Source organism: Narcine bancroftii, chromosome 1, assembly GCF_036971445.1.
Source record: "Narcine bancroftii isolate sNarBan1 chromosome 1, sNarBan1.hap1, whole genome shotgun sequence".
Lineage (NCBI taxonomy): Eukaryota > Metazoa > Chordata > Chondrichthyes > Torpediniformes > Narcinidae > Narcine > Narcine bancroftii.
In genome coordinates, this window is record NC_091469.1 from 59,942,179 (window position 1) to 59,958,196 (window position 16,018).

General features: G+C 39.9%; 1 protein-coding gene across 1 annotated transcript in view; it reads right to left on the bottom strand.

Moving 5' to 3' along the window:
• Positions 1-16,018, bottom strand: part of fbn2a (fibrillin 2a) — a 353,303-nt gene that overhangs the window by 243,362 nt on the left and 93,923 nt on the right. The window contains exon 8 of the mRNA XM_069927980.1: positions 2,538-2,663. Within this exon, the coding sequence (XP_069784081.1) occupies positions 2,538-2,663 (126 nt within the window). The remainder of the gene's footprint in view (positions 1-2,537; positions 2,664-16,018) is intronic.

Sequence of the window (16,018 nt, forward strand, 5' to 3'; positions counted from 1 at the left end):
GGCTGAATGGTGCATTAACAACATTTTCACTCATGTCATAAAAACCAAGGAGCTGACTGTAGATTTTAGAAGGGAAAAACCAGACAGGTACGATCCAGTGATCACTGGGGGAATCCAAAGTAGAGAAGGTTATCAAATTTAAATTGCTGGGCGTCACTATCTGAAACTTCCCTGGACCTGACATACTAATGCCATCATGAAGAAGTACATCAGGAGTTCACCAAGGTTTAGTATGATATCAGAGACCTTGGTTACTTCCACAGATGTGTAGTGGAAAGTGTACTGACCGGCTGCATCACGGCCTGCTATGGGGGCACCAATATCTCTGCAGAGAAAGCCCCATGAAAGGTACTGGGCAGAGCCCAGTACATAACAGGCAACAGTCTATATCAGGGGTGTCAAACTCAAATTCACGGAGGGCCAAAATTAAAAACTTGGACTAAGTCAAGGGCCGAACTAAATATTTATTGAAAATTTTCAACATCTGCATGTTTTCTCTTCATTCAACATATGTAATGTTAAACTTTTTCTTATTAAAATAAATGTTTAATAATAGTTTTGGATAAACTCTTTCCAGAAGCATTAACAAATGAGAAATAAAATATTCAATAAATAATATTTCTCTATAGAGGATTTGTCAAATGTTGCTAGTGTGCTGTCGAATAGTAAAATCTGAGGGCTATTGAGAATGTGGGAGAATAACATGATTCCTGAAACAATCAAATGGGTGACTGATTGTGTTATTTGACATGCCCTTTTTCCATTGGTACAGATATCCTTTGATTTACACACTTTTCAAGTTTTATGCCTAATGAGCTTGTATCCAGGTGCAGGACCATTTTTAACCAGGAATATATTTATAACTGTGACATGAAACTATTGGAAGATCGTTTTATCCTGAGATTAAAGTTCATAATACTTACTCAGGCCTGTGTGCGGGAGGGCGGGGTTTGCGGGCGATCGGGTTGGACAACGACAGTGCGGGGGCATTGGCTCTCGCTGCAGGGCGGCATCTCGGCGGATCAGCGGCCCCGTCACCGTGAGTCGCGGGTCGGCCTGCGGCAGGGAGGGGGAGTGGGCAACGGTCCTGGCAAGGTCAGGCCCGAGGCCTCCAGTTCCAGGCGCTGGGAAGCGGCCTTGGCTTCCCCTGACACCGGCCAGGCCGCGCTGCGGTGCGGGGGCGGGCGGGGGGACACGACAGTGCGGGGGCATCGGCTCTCGCTGCAGGGCGACATCTCGGCGGATCAGCGGCCCCGTCACCGTGAGTCGTGGGTCGGCCTGCGGCAGGGAGGGGGAGTGGGCAACGGTCCTGGCAAGGTCAGGCCCGAGGCCTCCGGTTCCAGGCGCTGGGAAGCGGCCTTGGCTTCCCCTGACACCGGCCAGGCCCCAAAACCAGAGTCCACGGTGAGACCCTGCAATGTAAACAGAGGAGGTGGGGGCGATTAGCGGGCTGATGCCAATGCATTCTGGGATTTATAGTATTAGCTGTGCATGCGCTATACTGGCACGGCGGCCAGCGGGCCACCTCTAATACATTTTTGAAATGATCTTGCGGGCCAAATATAATTATATCGCGGGCCAAATTTGGCACACGGGCCAGAGTTTGACATGTGTGGTCTATATGGAATGCTAGCAGCAATCATCAAGAATCTGCACCACTCAGGACATTCTCTATTCTCGCTGGGTGTCAGGAAAGGGGTATAGGTTCCACAAAATTCATATCATCGGGTTCAGGATCTGTTACTACCCTTACATCATCAGACTCATAAACAATAGATTCAATGGAGTCTCATTTCAAGACTAATACTTTGCAGATTATTTATTATTGAATATTTATTTTTATCTGTATGGAAGAGGTTTATTTGCATTTCTTTTTTTTTTGCTTACATTACTCCTTTCTATATTCGTATCTTTATTCTTGCGTGTAGCTTACAGTATAAAATTCTGCCTTGCCCAAAGAAAAAAAAAATCTTTGGGTTATATGTGATGTCATGTAGGTTCTCTAACAATAAATTTGAACTCAAAAGTTAACCGGGATAAGCAAATCTGGATATTTCACCTCCTTCTGCCAGTTATTCTCCTTCAATTACACAGCATTTCTGAGATTATAGAAACCATATTTACTTCATTAAAAATGACATCCTCAAATATGCAGTCAATTGATCTGAAATCAACAACAGAACACAGCAAATTCCAAGTATGATATATGAAAACAGAACAAAAATAAACTACAGATGTATTTAAAGGTCCTTCATTGTTTTTTGGCATTGTATGAACACATTTGATTGTACCAATTGTACTAGACCAGAAACTAATCAGAGTTTTATGGACCAAAGTGAAATTCAACTTTGACAATCCATTGTTCCTCATTAATAAAATAAACTCTGCACAATTAGAAAAGAATGTTAATTCTTGTTACCAGTTTGATTATTGGTAATTCATCATCGGGAGAAAGATGTACCGATATTAAAGTCATGCAACCTGCTGAATTGCAGTAATAAACATGTGACATAAAACACATGCGGTGAGCTGCTTACCTTCGCATTTCTGAGATACTTCACTCTGCTTGTGACCAGGAGGACATTTGCATTCATAGGAGCCTACAGTGTTGATACAGTTGCCACCTTGGCACATGCCTGGAATGGCCTGACATTCATCAATATCTGCAAGAAAACAACACTTTGTAAAATAAACTAGGTCAAACTCCAAATACTAGCCCCATCTATCCTCAGTAAATTCTGCTAATAAGCACAGCAGCAGTTCATTCATTGGGGGGGGGGAGAGTAAATGTCCTGTGAGTTTATCAAACTTGTCAGATAAAACTGCAGGACTTTCCTTTGACTTGTCTGGACAACTTCCTGTTTAAGTACAACATTAATAGAACTTTTTTGTTCATAGTATTAAATGATTTCTATAAACAACGTTGTGCTTCCATTTTTGGTGAGAATCAACTCCTTTTTGGAAATCCTGTACTCTTTATCAGGATTTTAATCCTCTTGAACAGAATTATTTAACCTGAAATCTACAGACCACTGATGCCTTGTGAGTTTTGAACAGGTGGTTCATGATGAAGCCAACAATTACTGATAAAATAAATAATACTTCAAACAAGATTGTAATTACCACAAAAATAATCAAAAATATTTCCCAATGAAACAGAAGCCCCAAGTGGTATGGAAAGAGGGTCACCCATCTATCCTCCTCACCCCTGCTGGTAGTCTGTGGGCTTGTTATAAGTGATCCACAGTAAGGAAGGAATATCTAAGGTGGCCTGTGTGTCAAACAAATGATTGTGAACTATTGCTCCTGAATATATCTATCTCTATCACAGATTTTGTCTAGTATTTTGAGTGGTTCTTTGCATGCAATGTATGCAGAATATAAGCACTCTGCTTGGTTAAATAAACTAAAAATTTAGTTTGTTTCCTCCAAAGTCTAGGTGATTAGCTTTACCTTTGATATTCAATTTATCATGTCACTTGAATACATCACTCAGGATCACATGGGTCAGTTTTAATTGCCAAATAGATGATGCACCAATCCAATCCTCTAATTCTGCCAATGTCTTGAAGTAACACTTTTCAATTCCATGGGAAACAATAAAATTCAGATGAATGATAAATATGCTGCAGCAAAACTGAAGCCATCCAGATGTATTATGCATGCATGCCTCAACTACTTCTTCTCAACTTATTCATAAAGACAATACACAAGAAAGTCATGAACCAATCATTAAAATGAGACCTGAGGTCATTCTGAAACAGTTCAAGAAATGTAAACACATCTTTCTTAAATGTTTTTGTACTTAAGCCCAGCAAAAATGTGGCTTATTTGGTACTGGGCAGCAACATTAGAATCCTAGTTAAAATTGATCTGTGAAGGTTGATGCTATAATATAAATTTGGAGATGAATGGGTGAAAATCACTGATCACATTTATTGCAAATGCACCGGGCTTCCAGAGGATAGTAAAATGAGTAGGAGCATCACCCTGCTTCTCCATTGTGACCTGGGTTACAGAATATTTATTTGGACAACATCTTCATACCACCACGACTCAACACTCACTTCTCACGTCTTGTCCATCCATGGCACATCACAAACACACATTGCAATATTTCCATTAAGGTGTATTCTGCTACAGAAGCTGCTGACAATGGTAATAAACCAACTCTATCGTGTCCACAGGCAGGGTTGAATTGAAAAGAAGATAATAATGATAAGGGAGCAGCAATGAAGACAGCCGCCATCAAACCAATGAAGAGGATTAATCTCCTCTAATCTCACTTTCCTCTCAACCTGCAATTATACTTCTGATTTTTCAGATCAATATGCCAAGTGATGATGGCTGTAGTTAGGACTGACCCTCAACTTTGTTCTTTTGTCTGAATGAATTTAACTTTGGTCAATGTCCTTGGAATTGTACCCAGAGAAATAAAGTGTACTTTTGTCAATATTCAGATGTTCAATTATCACAAGAGCAATGCAGTTAATGTAGCAATTAGCACAATGCTGTTACAGTGCCAGTGACCCAGGTTCGAATCTGGCACTGTCTGTAAGGAGTTTGCATGTTCTCCCCAATTGAATATCAATTGGGTGTAACTGGGAACCACCGGAAAATGAGCCCGAAAGTTACGTCTAATTGAAGGTTTAGCTCCTGAAAGCAATTAGAAATAATTTCATACCAGCAAACTAACATTAGTTTCTTCTCCCAGGCCAATGTCCCCAGCACTGAAACACTAGTTACTTTCAGTTGGCTACATTGGACAAGGCCATATCATTTACATCCCTGATGCCAGATTTTGAGAGTGAACATGCTTTCCAAAACTCTGTTGGGGAAAAGATACCAGGTGCAGAAAGAGGAAAAAAAACATTCAAGGATATAGCTGAGCTTCCTTGAAGAAGTGCACGGTCCCCACCAATTCCTGAAAAGCTCTGACCCATTCCCACTCATGGAGAATCTTCTGTGATGGTATGGAGAACCTCAAGGCCACATATTGGAAGTGTAAGTGGCTTAAGGAACCATGACCTTATAAACTACACATGCTTTCAGCTTATTCCTGTAAATGGTCTATAGTTCACTGACATTGTACCCAGCCACATCAGAACCTAAAAAGAAACTGAAATGGAATTATCATTCGTAATTCTGAGGGACTGCATAAGAAGGTGGTGGCAGATTGTTACTAAAATGGCAATCAAATGGGGGAACATAAAGTATAAAACAAAGCTTGGCTATAGACCTATCTTTGAGTTATCCATGCTGTATCTCATCTATCAAGAGAACTTTAATTTTCTTTTAAATTTAGACATACAGAACAATAACAGGCCTTTTCGGCCCACGGGTCCGTGCCACCCAATTAAACCCCCTGTACATTTTGAATGGTGGGAGGAAACCGGAGCCCCCAGGAACCCAAGCAAATACGGGGAAAATGTACAAACTCCTTACGCAGCGTGGAATTCAAATCCAATGCCTTGTGTACGCAGGGGTGAGATTGTACAATTTTACAACCAACACGGAAACAGCAATCATAGCAAATAATTCTGAAAGCTGGAGAAAACAAATACTGAGGATACCAACAGATGGAACAAAGAGTGAGAATTTTACAACGCTCTTATAAAGTAAAATCAATAATGGATTCAGCATAAAAATTATAAATCACTTAAATCTGTCTCAAATGATAAGGTCTTACTGTAAATACTGTAAGGCACTACTACTTGTCCATTGATAGCTTCATTGAGATCAACAAGAAGTCTTCCATTGAACTTGACTGAGACAACTTAGCAGAACTAGACTGCTGACAGGCTTACGCTGAGGCAAAGTGAAAACCTGGGAAGCAATAGGGTCTCTAGGTCTTTCTGAATTTTGTGAATGATGAGTGCCTACATAATGTTCCTAACACATCTGCCAACAAGTCCAACGTATTCTGGGCAACAATTAAAAAAACTCAAAGCCCAATATTTGCTAACATATTTTTCAAATTTGCACTTTTGACACAAAATCCCTGGCGATTTTTGACAACTGTTTCTTTTATTTTGCAAGGTGCGAGGTAAGTATTCATGGTGGAGAGGGCCCTGCCACTTCTTTCATATTATTAGGTCTAAACAATTTCCTGAGCTACTTATGAAAAAAACTTCCTCTTGCTCACTGCCAGTGCATGTTTCCTGTTTACTTTAAGACAATTTTCTTTTTAGAAAAGGGGCAAATTGTGAACTATTCTAATCCCTGGGTTCAATTTTTTGTCATGCTCTTTCTTCTTAAGTAGTCCCTCAGGATTGTCTCCCTTCAACTCTAGTTCTATGGGTTCTGAGGGAGTTGAGAAGGCCAATATAGGACCTACAGACACTGCCCATGGTAGGCAGGTGACACTTGACAGAGTTGGAGTGTGGATAGTGGAAAGATCTACCATTTACGCAGGGTTTCTGTGTGTTCCCAATAAAGGGACTAGAAGTTAGCAGTTCCATCCCAAATGTTCTTTCTCCATTTTGAGTGGTCATGGGTCAAGTTAGTGGAAGCATTACACTTCCGCAGAGATTTTGAGAACATCCTTAAATAATTTCTTCTACCTGCCTTATCTAGTCCAAAATAGTAACAGAGACTTTACATATCTAGTTACAGTTTTTCAAGATTTGCAAAGGAAAAATCACTATGTTTCTGCTCTTGTTTGCTCCACAATGACACGAGCTTGTAGGGGCTATCAGGTGAAGGCAGGATTGGTACCGTGCTGTTATTATCAAATTGCTCGATGATATTTACTATCTCAGCAGAGACTTGAAATATAGTCACTCAAAAAAAAGAGGCTAGTAAGTTTCTATTGTTTCCGGAACAACCAGAAGACAGGATTTTACTGCTGGAGAGGAGAAAACAATTATTTGAGGTGAGGCATAAATGTGAAATTAATTAAGAATGAGGTAACAATCACTGTAGATGTTTGCCTTTAAAATATTTTTAAACAGTGTAAATATTTCAGAAAAGTTATGTCATTCTGCTTATTTATTTTGTAAATATAAATTAATGATCAAAATATAGTTCTATCTTAAGAATATTTCTGTAATTTATTTATTGTCAAAAATGGGGTTCATTCCTCCTATATTTAATGCTGCAGTATGGGTACAAGTTCCAGTGAAGCAAACATCTGGAATATGTCTGCAGTGTATCAGACACGAGTAATAGAAACCTCCTGTTGTTTTTGAAAAACATGAGACAGTCAAAACAAACACCTCTGCAAAAGATGTACATTGAAAAAATATCTCCACATTTCAGTTTCTCCTTCTCATCACTGGTTATACCTAAAATTTACAAGAAGCTAGATAGGTTCTCTGTGTAATGGACCTGACATACGCTACTACCAGACATTGCTTTGAGTCTCAGGAGACAAAACTCCTCTGTACGATTTAAGACTTCAAGAGAATCTCTCATCTCAGTGAACAGGCAATAAAACACTCCAAGTGTGGAAATTATTGGACCTCAGGAAATGTAAATGATGCTTACCAGAATATCAAGTGTCAATTTTCCTCAGATCTTGACTGAGTTCAACCAGCATTCTCAAGGAGGACAAGTTCAATGTTTCAACATCAGAATTGAACATAAAACACATCTTTGAAATAGTATTAATGTGAAATGAGTGCCAAGTCTCGTGCACCAGTACAGCCTTCAAAGTGTTCAAAGATCTGAAACTGCCACTAAGTTCCTGGACAGCAGAGCAATGGTGATCAATCAATGTTCTGAAAATTTACCACCAATAATGCTTTGAATGATACACCAAAGACATTGGCAAGATAAACCATCCAATGCTAATATCCTCTCCCAGCTAACAACTCCAGAATGAAGGTCTGATTAACCAGCTTTAGAGGAAAGGCCACATCATAACACTAGAAAAGTAGGAACAAGTAGAGCATTCAGATCCTAAAACCTGCTCTATCATCCCCTAGGTTCATGGCTGATCCCATGTTTCTCATCCAGTTTCGAGCATTTTTCCCATAACTCTTCAATAAGTATACCAAGAATTCTTCCCTCACAGATCTCCATGACAAAGAATTCTTAAGAATCACAACCATCTTGGAAAATAAAGTTTTCATCCTCTCATTCTTGAATGGATACCCCTTATTCTGAACTTATACTCTCTGATTCTGAACTCTCTCAAAAGAGGAAACATCCAATTAATATTTAGCCCATTTTGCCTGAGGAATCTTATGTGTTTCAACTTTTGCACCCCAATCTTCCAAACACTTTTAAGTCCCAACTGGTTTAACATTTCCTCATTGGTTCATCCTTGTGAACCTTCTCTAAACCATTGCCAATGAAAAAAAACAACAATCCTAAATGAGCAGATCCAGAAAAATGATCTCCACGAGTCTCTTGTATAGTAAGACTTGCCTTGTTTTTTTTAAAATTCCAATCCTTTGAAATAAGGGCCAGCTTTTCATGAGACTTTCCAATTACCAGCTGCACAAGCACCACAAATCGCTTTAAGCTGCAGCTTTCTGCAATATTTCTCCATTATTCTGGACCCACAACATCTCATTAGTTAGGAAGGTGTAGCAACACCTCCAGTTACCAAGGCTAAGCAGGACAAGGCTACTGGCCCCCATCTTGACAAAATTTTGCAGGAGCACAAATGAACAGTCTGGTGGCATCATTGTGTGTTTTGGTAGTGTTATGAGCCCAGAGGACCTGAAAACCCAGCAGCAATAGATAATCACCAAGACAAATGGTTACTTAAACAAAAGTTGCTTTTAATTATCTTTAAACATGAAAATAGAATCAAACTTTAACTTAACTCTATTGACTTACTTAACCCTAACTTAACCCCCTTCTAATTCTAAGCGCACATGTATGGAATGTGTGTGTGTAAGTTCAGAAAAGTTCTTTGGCTCAGAGTCGAATCTCACTTCTCATTCCTCCAAGTTCACTGGTTGCAAGCAATTCTTATACTGTGCACATAATTTAACATTTATAAAGTTCACCAGGCATTGGAGCTTGAAAGGTAAATGGTTACTGCTCAGGAAGGTTCTTGTCGGCTTTCCTTGTTGTTCCTTTTTAATCAGCCACTTCAGTGTCTTGCTGACGAAACTTGCCCTTCAGGGTTCTCCAGATGATAACCTCTTTCTTTCAGGTCACCACAGATTTCCTTTTTTCTCTTATTCAAAGTGAAACATTAGACAGCCTGTCCTCTGCTCTTGCATAAACAACAAGGGCTTTGATGAGACCATCATCCAAAATGGGGCATTCTACAAGCTTGAGAGCTTGTCCTGTTCCAGTCCCAGCTGCTGTCTGCTGGCTGTAACACTGTACAAGTGATCCCTGTGCATTTGTCTCTGTTTTTCACACACACACAGACATAGAGTAAAAGCCTGTTTGACTCTCACTGCTTGCAAAACCACATGATCCTTTTACAACAGCTAGCTGTCTTCCAGACAGAAGTGGCTCCGACATGCTCTTTCATCTGTTGCCTTTTGTAAACAACAATCCACCAGTGAAGTCTCCTGAGCACTCCTCAAAGCTCTTGCAATAGCTGTGTAGCCGATAAGTCTAGCATGGGGCAGAGCTCCAGTATTTCAAATAAAATCCATTTCAAAGTGTTTTCATGCAACCTACTCCAACAAACCTTTCCCAATTTATCTCCCAAAAACATATCCACACACTCTATATATTCTGTCATAGTAGCTGCAAAGTATCAGTCCAGAAGTCAATACAGAGGATCATCAAAATGACCAAGAGGATCACTGGGATCTTCCTTTCCTCTACTGATGACATTCTTCAGAAAAGTTGCATAAAAAGGGCTCCATCCAGCACACTGTATTTTTGACCTGCTACCATTAAGAAGGAGGTTAGAGGCAGTCCCCGGGTAAAAAATGAGTTCCATTACCTAGATCTGTCTTCAACTCGAATTTGTATTTAATTCAGAAAATTATATATGGTCCTTGTTTAGTGTTAGTTAGTCAAATGTTTATCTTTGTACAAGTACATAATCGTTTATCTGAAACCATTGGAACCAGACATTTTTCAAATAATAGTAACAATGCGCAAAACACTCACACCAATTAGCAGGGCTTTTGGATGGGAGCACTGGATGAGAGGGGTAATGGAGGTTTTGGTTTACGGAATTTCAGATAAAAGATTATGTACCTATAATGGGTAATGGAACATACATAGTATGTATTTTACCTTTTTATACAGACAAAACACTTAAAAAACACTTCCAAGTACGCTATAACAGTGGTTCTCAACCTTTTTCTTTTCACTCACATACCACCTTTAGCAATCCTTTACTAATCACAGAACACCTATGTGCCATCTGTGCTCTATGATTAGTAAGGGATTCCTTAAAGTGGTATGTGAGTGGGATGGGAAGGTTGAGAATCACTGCTCTAGACCCAATTGTTACTGAAATATTTTGCTTGAGAAAAATGGTCATTGGCCCATTTCCTTTGGAGTTATGAAACCGTGCACATAACGAGTCAATTAGGTACAATTAAGACAGTGGTCTTCAAACCTTTTCTTTCCACCCACATACCACCTTTAGCAATCCATTACTAATCACAGAACACCTATGGCATAGAGAATACCTAAAGAATGGAAAGAAAAAGGTTGAGAATCACTGCACTATAACATCTTAAACATAACAGTACAGAATATAATTGGATTCTATATGGGGATTCTATAGTAAGGGGAACAGACAGGAGTTTCTGTGGCTGCAAAAGCGACTCCTGGATAGTGTGTGCCTCCCGGGTACAAGGGTTAGGGATGTCTCAGTGCAGCTGCAGGACATTCTGAAAGGGGAGGGAAAACAGCTTCTCTCATGGCCTATATTGATACCAATTATATAGGAAAAAACCAGGACAAGGTCCTACAAGCTGAATTTAGGGAGCTAGGAGATAAATTAAGGAGTAGGACCTCAAAAGTAATAAACTCAGGATTATTACCAGTTCCATGAGCTAACCAGAGTAGAAATAGCAGAATAGTTAGAATGAGTATGTGGCTTGAGCAGTGGTGCAAGAGGGAGGGTTTCAGTTTCTTGAGGCATTGGAAATGGTTCTGGAGCAGATGGAACCAGTACAACTGGATGGTCTAAGGCAGTGGTTCTCAACCTTTTTCTTTCCAATCACATACCAATTTAAGTATTCCATATGCCATCGATGTTCTGTGATTAGTAAGGGATTGCTTAAGGTGGTCTGTGAGTGAGAAGGGAAGATTGAGAATCACTGGTCTAGTCCCAATTATTACTGAAATATTTTGCTTGAGAAAAATTGTCATTGGTCCATTTCATTTGGAGTTATGAAACCATGCACATGAGTCAATAGGTAAGATTAAAACAGTGATTTTCAAAATTTTTCTTTCCACTCACATGCCATCTTTAGGCAACCCCTTACACAGAACACCTATGGCATAGGGATTACTTAAAGTGGTATGTGAGTGGAAAGAAAAAGGTTGAGAATCACTGGTCTAAGGTTTAAATTAATGGGGCAGGAGGATGGGAACCTATAAAGAAAGAATGAGGAAGGTAATACAGAGACCAAAGATAGAGTTAGGAAAGAGAAAAAGAAAAATAGAGGGCAGGAAAGTCAAAAGCAAAGGATGCAGAGGTCACTAGATTCTAAAAGGACAATGAGCATAAGGGCACTTTATCTGAATACCCAAAGTATTAGAAACAAGGTTAGTGAACTTGAGGCGCAAATCAGTACTCATGTATATGATTTAGTGGCCATCACAGAAACATGGTTGCAAGATGGGCATTAAATTTACAAGGGTATCACGTTGTATGAAAAGATAGACAGGAAGGTAAAGGTGGTGAGGTGGCATTCTTAATTAGGGATGAGATCAGGGCAATAGTGAGCGAAGATGTAAGATCTAAGGAGCAGAATGTTGAGTCCATCTGGGGAGAGATTAAAAAATAGTAAATGGAAAAAAAAAATCACTGGTGGGATTTGTCTGTCACCCACCAAATAACAATAGCACAGCAGCACAGACCATTAACCGAAAAATAGCTGAGGCATGTAAGAACGGAACGGCAGTTGTCTGGGGGACTTTAACTGCCATGTAGATTGGGGAAATCATGTTGGTCGAGGGAGTCTGGAGGATGACTTCATAGAATGCATTTGTGATAGCTTTCTTGAACAACATATTAAGGAACCCAGAAGGGAGAATGCTATTTTAGATCTAGTATTGTGTAATGAGATAGGTAAAATTAACAATTTAGTAGTTAGGGACTCTCTTGGAAAAAGCAATCATAGTATGATTTGAATTTCTTATAGAAATGGAGGGTGCAATATTTAGTTCAAAAACGAGTGTATTATGCTTGAACAGGGGAGACTACAACAGGATGAGGGAGGAATTGGTCAGTGTTGACTGGGCTGGGAGCACAGGTTAAATGCAGAACAGTGGAAATCTTTCAAAGAGATTTTTCACAGTCCTCAACAAATATATATTCCTGTTAAAAATAAGGTCAGTAAGAGAGGGGAAAGTCAGCCTTGGATAACTAAGGAAATAAAGGAAAGTATAAAACTAAAAGCTCATGTGTACAAAGTACCCAAAAGTAGTGGGAAACTGAAGATTGGGAAAACTTTAAAAGGCAACAAAATAAAACTAAACGAGAAATAAGGAAAAGGAAGGGGATTATGAAGATAAATTAACACAAAATATAAAAAACAGATAGCAATTTTTTTTTTAAAATATATATATAAAATTGAAAAGGGTGGCCAGAGTCAACATAGGTCCCTTGGAAAATGAGAAAGGGAGATTGATACTGAGTAATGAGGAAATGGCCGAAGGATTGAACAGATATTTTGTGTCAGTCTTCACGGAGGAAGACACGTCCAGCATGCCAAAGAGTGGTATGCAAAGGGAGGTGAGGCCTCAATAAAATCATTGTTACAAAAGACATAGTGATGAGCAAGCTAATGGGACTGAAAGCAGACAAAACCCTTGGTCCTGATGGGATGCATCCCAGGATACTGAAGGAAATGGCAGGAGTTATAGTTGATGCAATGGTAGTCATTTACCAAAATTTTCTGTATTTTGGGCAGGTCCTGACAGATTGAAGACAATAAATGTCACACCACTTTTTAAAAGAGGGATATAGGCAGAAGATGGGTAACTATCAGCCAGTTAGCTTAACATCTGTAGTTGGGAAAATGCTTGAAACTGTCATTAAGGATGAAATAGTGAGACATTTAGAAAGAAAGGGGCTCCATCAGGTAGAAGCAGCATGGATTCATGAAGGGCAGTTTGATAAACTTGCTGGAGTTCTTTAAGGATATAATGGGTGCGGTAGATAGAGGGGAACAGGATGATGTTGTAAATTTGGATTTCTAGAAGGCATTTGATAAGGTGCCACACAAGAGACTTTTCAATAAGATAAGATGAATGGAGTCAGGGGAAGCATATTGGCATGGATTGAGGATTGATTAACTGACAGAAAGCAGAGAGTTGGGATAAATGGGTGTTTTTCTGATTGGCAGACAATTGTAAGTGGGGGGCTGCAGGAGTCGGTGCTGGGCCCACAGCTGTTCATCATTTACATTGATGATATGGAAGAGGGGACAGAGTGAAGTCCAGCCAAGTTTGCAAATGATATTAAATTGAGTAGAAAAGCAAATTGTACAGAGGATGTGGAGAGGCTGCAGAAGGATATAGTTAAATTAGGTGAGTGGGCAAAGGTCTGGCAGATGGAATACAACACTAGTAACTGCAAGGTCATCCATTTGGTTAGAAAAAATAGATGAGTGTAGTGGCCAGGTAGCGGGCCAAGCGGGCGCACAGCGCAGTATCACGAACTGTCGCCGACATGGTACTCACCAAATGGACTGCACGCAAAAGATACTGAGTGCACATTGATCTGCTAAGTCTCCTGCTGGAAGGTGCGGGAGACCCACAAGACTTAATTTAAACCTGCTGGTCCCGTGGATCGGCAGCAAACCCATAGTGTCTACCCACCTTATCCTGTGGAGCTCAGGACACGTGGTATATAAAAGAAGCTTGTAAACTCTGAATAAAATCAGTCTTGAGTTGACTACTCTGGCATGTGTTTGTATTACTTTAGTAGCTCTACCGTAGTAGCCGCTATAAGTGCAGATTATTATTTAAATAGTGAAAAACTGCAGCATGCTGTCATGCAGAAGGACTTGGGAGTGCGTGTACATGAATCGCAAAAAGTTGGGTTGCAGATACAACAAGTTATTAGGAAGGCAATTGAAATGTTGGCCTTCATTGCTAGAGGAATTGAATTCAAGTGCAGGGAGGTCATGCTACAACTGTACAAGTGAGGCCGCACCTGGAGTACTTTGTGAAGTTCTGGTCTCCGTACTTGAGAAAGGATATTCTGGCCTTGGAGGAAGTCCAGAGGAGGTTCACCAGGTTGATCCCGGAGATGAGGGAGTTGATCTATGAGGAGAGACTAAATCGTCTGGGGTTATACTCACTCAAATTCAGAAGAATGAGAGGAGATCTTATTGAAACATAAAATTATGAAAGAGGTAGATAAGATAGAGGCAGGAAAATTGTTTTCACTGGTAGGTGAGACTAGAACTAGGGGACACAGCCTCAAGATTCAGGGGAGTATATTTTAAGATGGAGATGAGGAAACACTTTTTTTTTCCCCAGTGAGTAGTGAATCTGTGAAATTTTCTACCCAGAGAAGAGGTTGAGGCTACTTCATTAAACATATTTATGGAACTGTTAGATAGATTTTTACATTAAAAAAATAATTAAGCGATATGAGGAAAAGCCAAGCAGGTGGAATTGAGTCAATGATCAGATCAGCCATGATCTCATTGAATGGAGGAGCAGGCTCGATGGGCCAGATGGCCTACTCCTGCTGTTATTTATTATGTTCTTATGATGTAGGAGAAGATGATGGAGAGATGACTTCTGTTGGAGAGGATGGACCTGGTGCCGGAGAGCCAGGGTTTGATCCTGCTGCTGGAGAGTGGGTTTACTACTGGGGTCAATTTCTTGAAGTAGGCATCAAGGGAGGTTTGTACAGAGCTTTTCTTTTTCTCATCGCAAATGGCCTCAAATCCCCTAGTGGATTTGGTACAGTACAAATACAGTTCAGGTGCATTAGGATTTTTGCCATGTGAAAGTTGGGGGCAGAATCAGCTGCAAAGAAGCACCTGTTCATTTCTATCTGCCTTGAACCCAAGGAGGCAGTAAAGAGTCACAAAATTGTTAGTTCATGAATCACTTGTAAACCAGCCAAAATAAGAGTATACAGTACTGTACAGGTGCGATGTTCGAATCCGTACTTTTCAATTTCAAATCAGTTCCCGTGCTTGCGATATGCGGTACGCTATTGTCTGCAGCATCACACGTCATACTCTATCCCGATGCTGACTCAACCACGGTCGAACCGGAAGTTGTTGTAAGTACAAGTTGTTCATAAATTGGACATCTTTAACCCTGGGACTGCCTGTATCCAAGTAAATAATCCCAAAATATTTACATATATTTATTCTAAATTATATCTGTATATTTGTGATTACCATGTGCTGTGCATGTGTGTGCACTGAAATGTGGAGAAATGTTGTTTTATCTGATTGTACATTTGATGGCAGATGATAGGAAACTTGGATACAGGTGGGCAGAGGAGTGAGTTTAACAAGGTTCTGATAGGCTGATATGAAATTGAAATAAACATGGTGCCTGCTGTATTAAAACACTGAGTTGTGTATTCATAGCTTTTGGAATGCTCTATGGACTATTTTCATTATGTTAGCAAAATAAAGAGAAAGGAAATTTAGGGTGGACTTTGCAGAAACGTTATGTTATATGGAGCTTTGCAACATGAGCTATTTCTGTACTGTTTTTTGGGTGGATTAGAGAAAAACAGATTGTAAGCTTCGTATTGCTTTTGCCAAAGACCAAGATTCTCAGATCATCCCTGGTCTCTTGTCTACAGGGAGCACAGTGCTGGTTGGGGAGAAAGGATAGGAGCATGATTTTAGGCAGAAGAGTGAGATTGCAGCAATAAGATGAATATGTAAAGAGAGGCTACACTTCTCTACGTCATAAATACTCATTT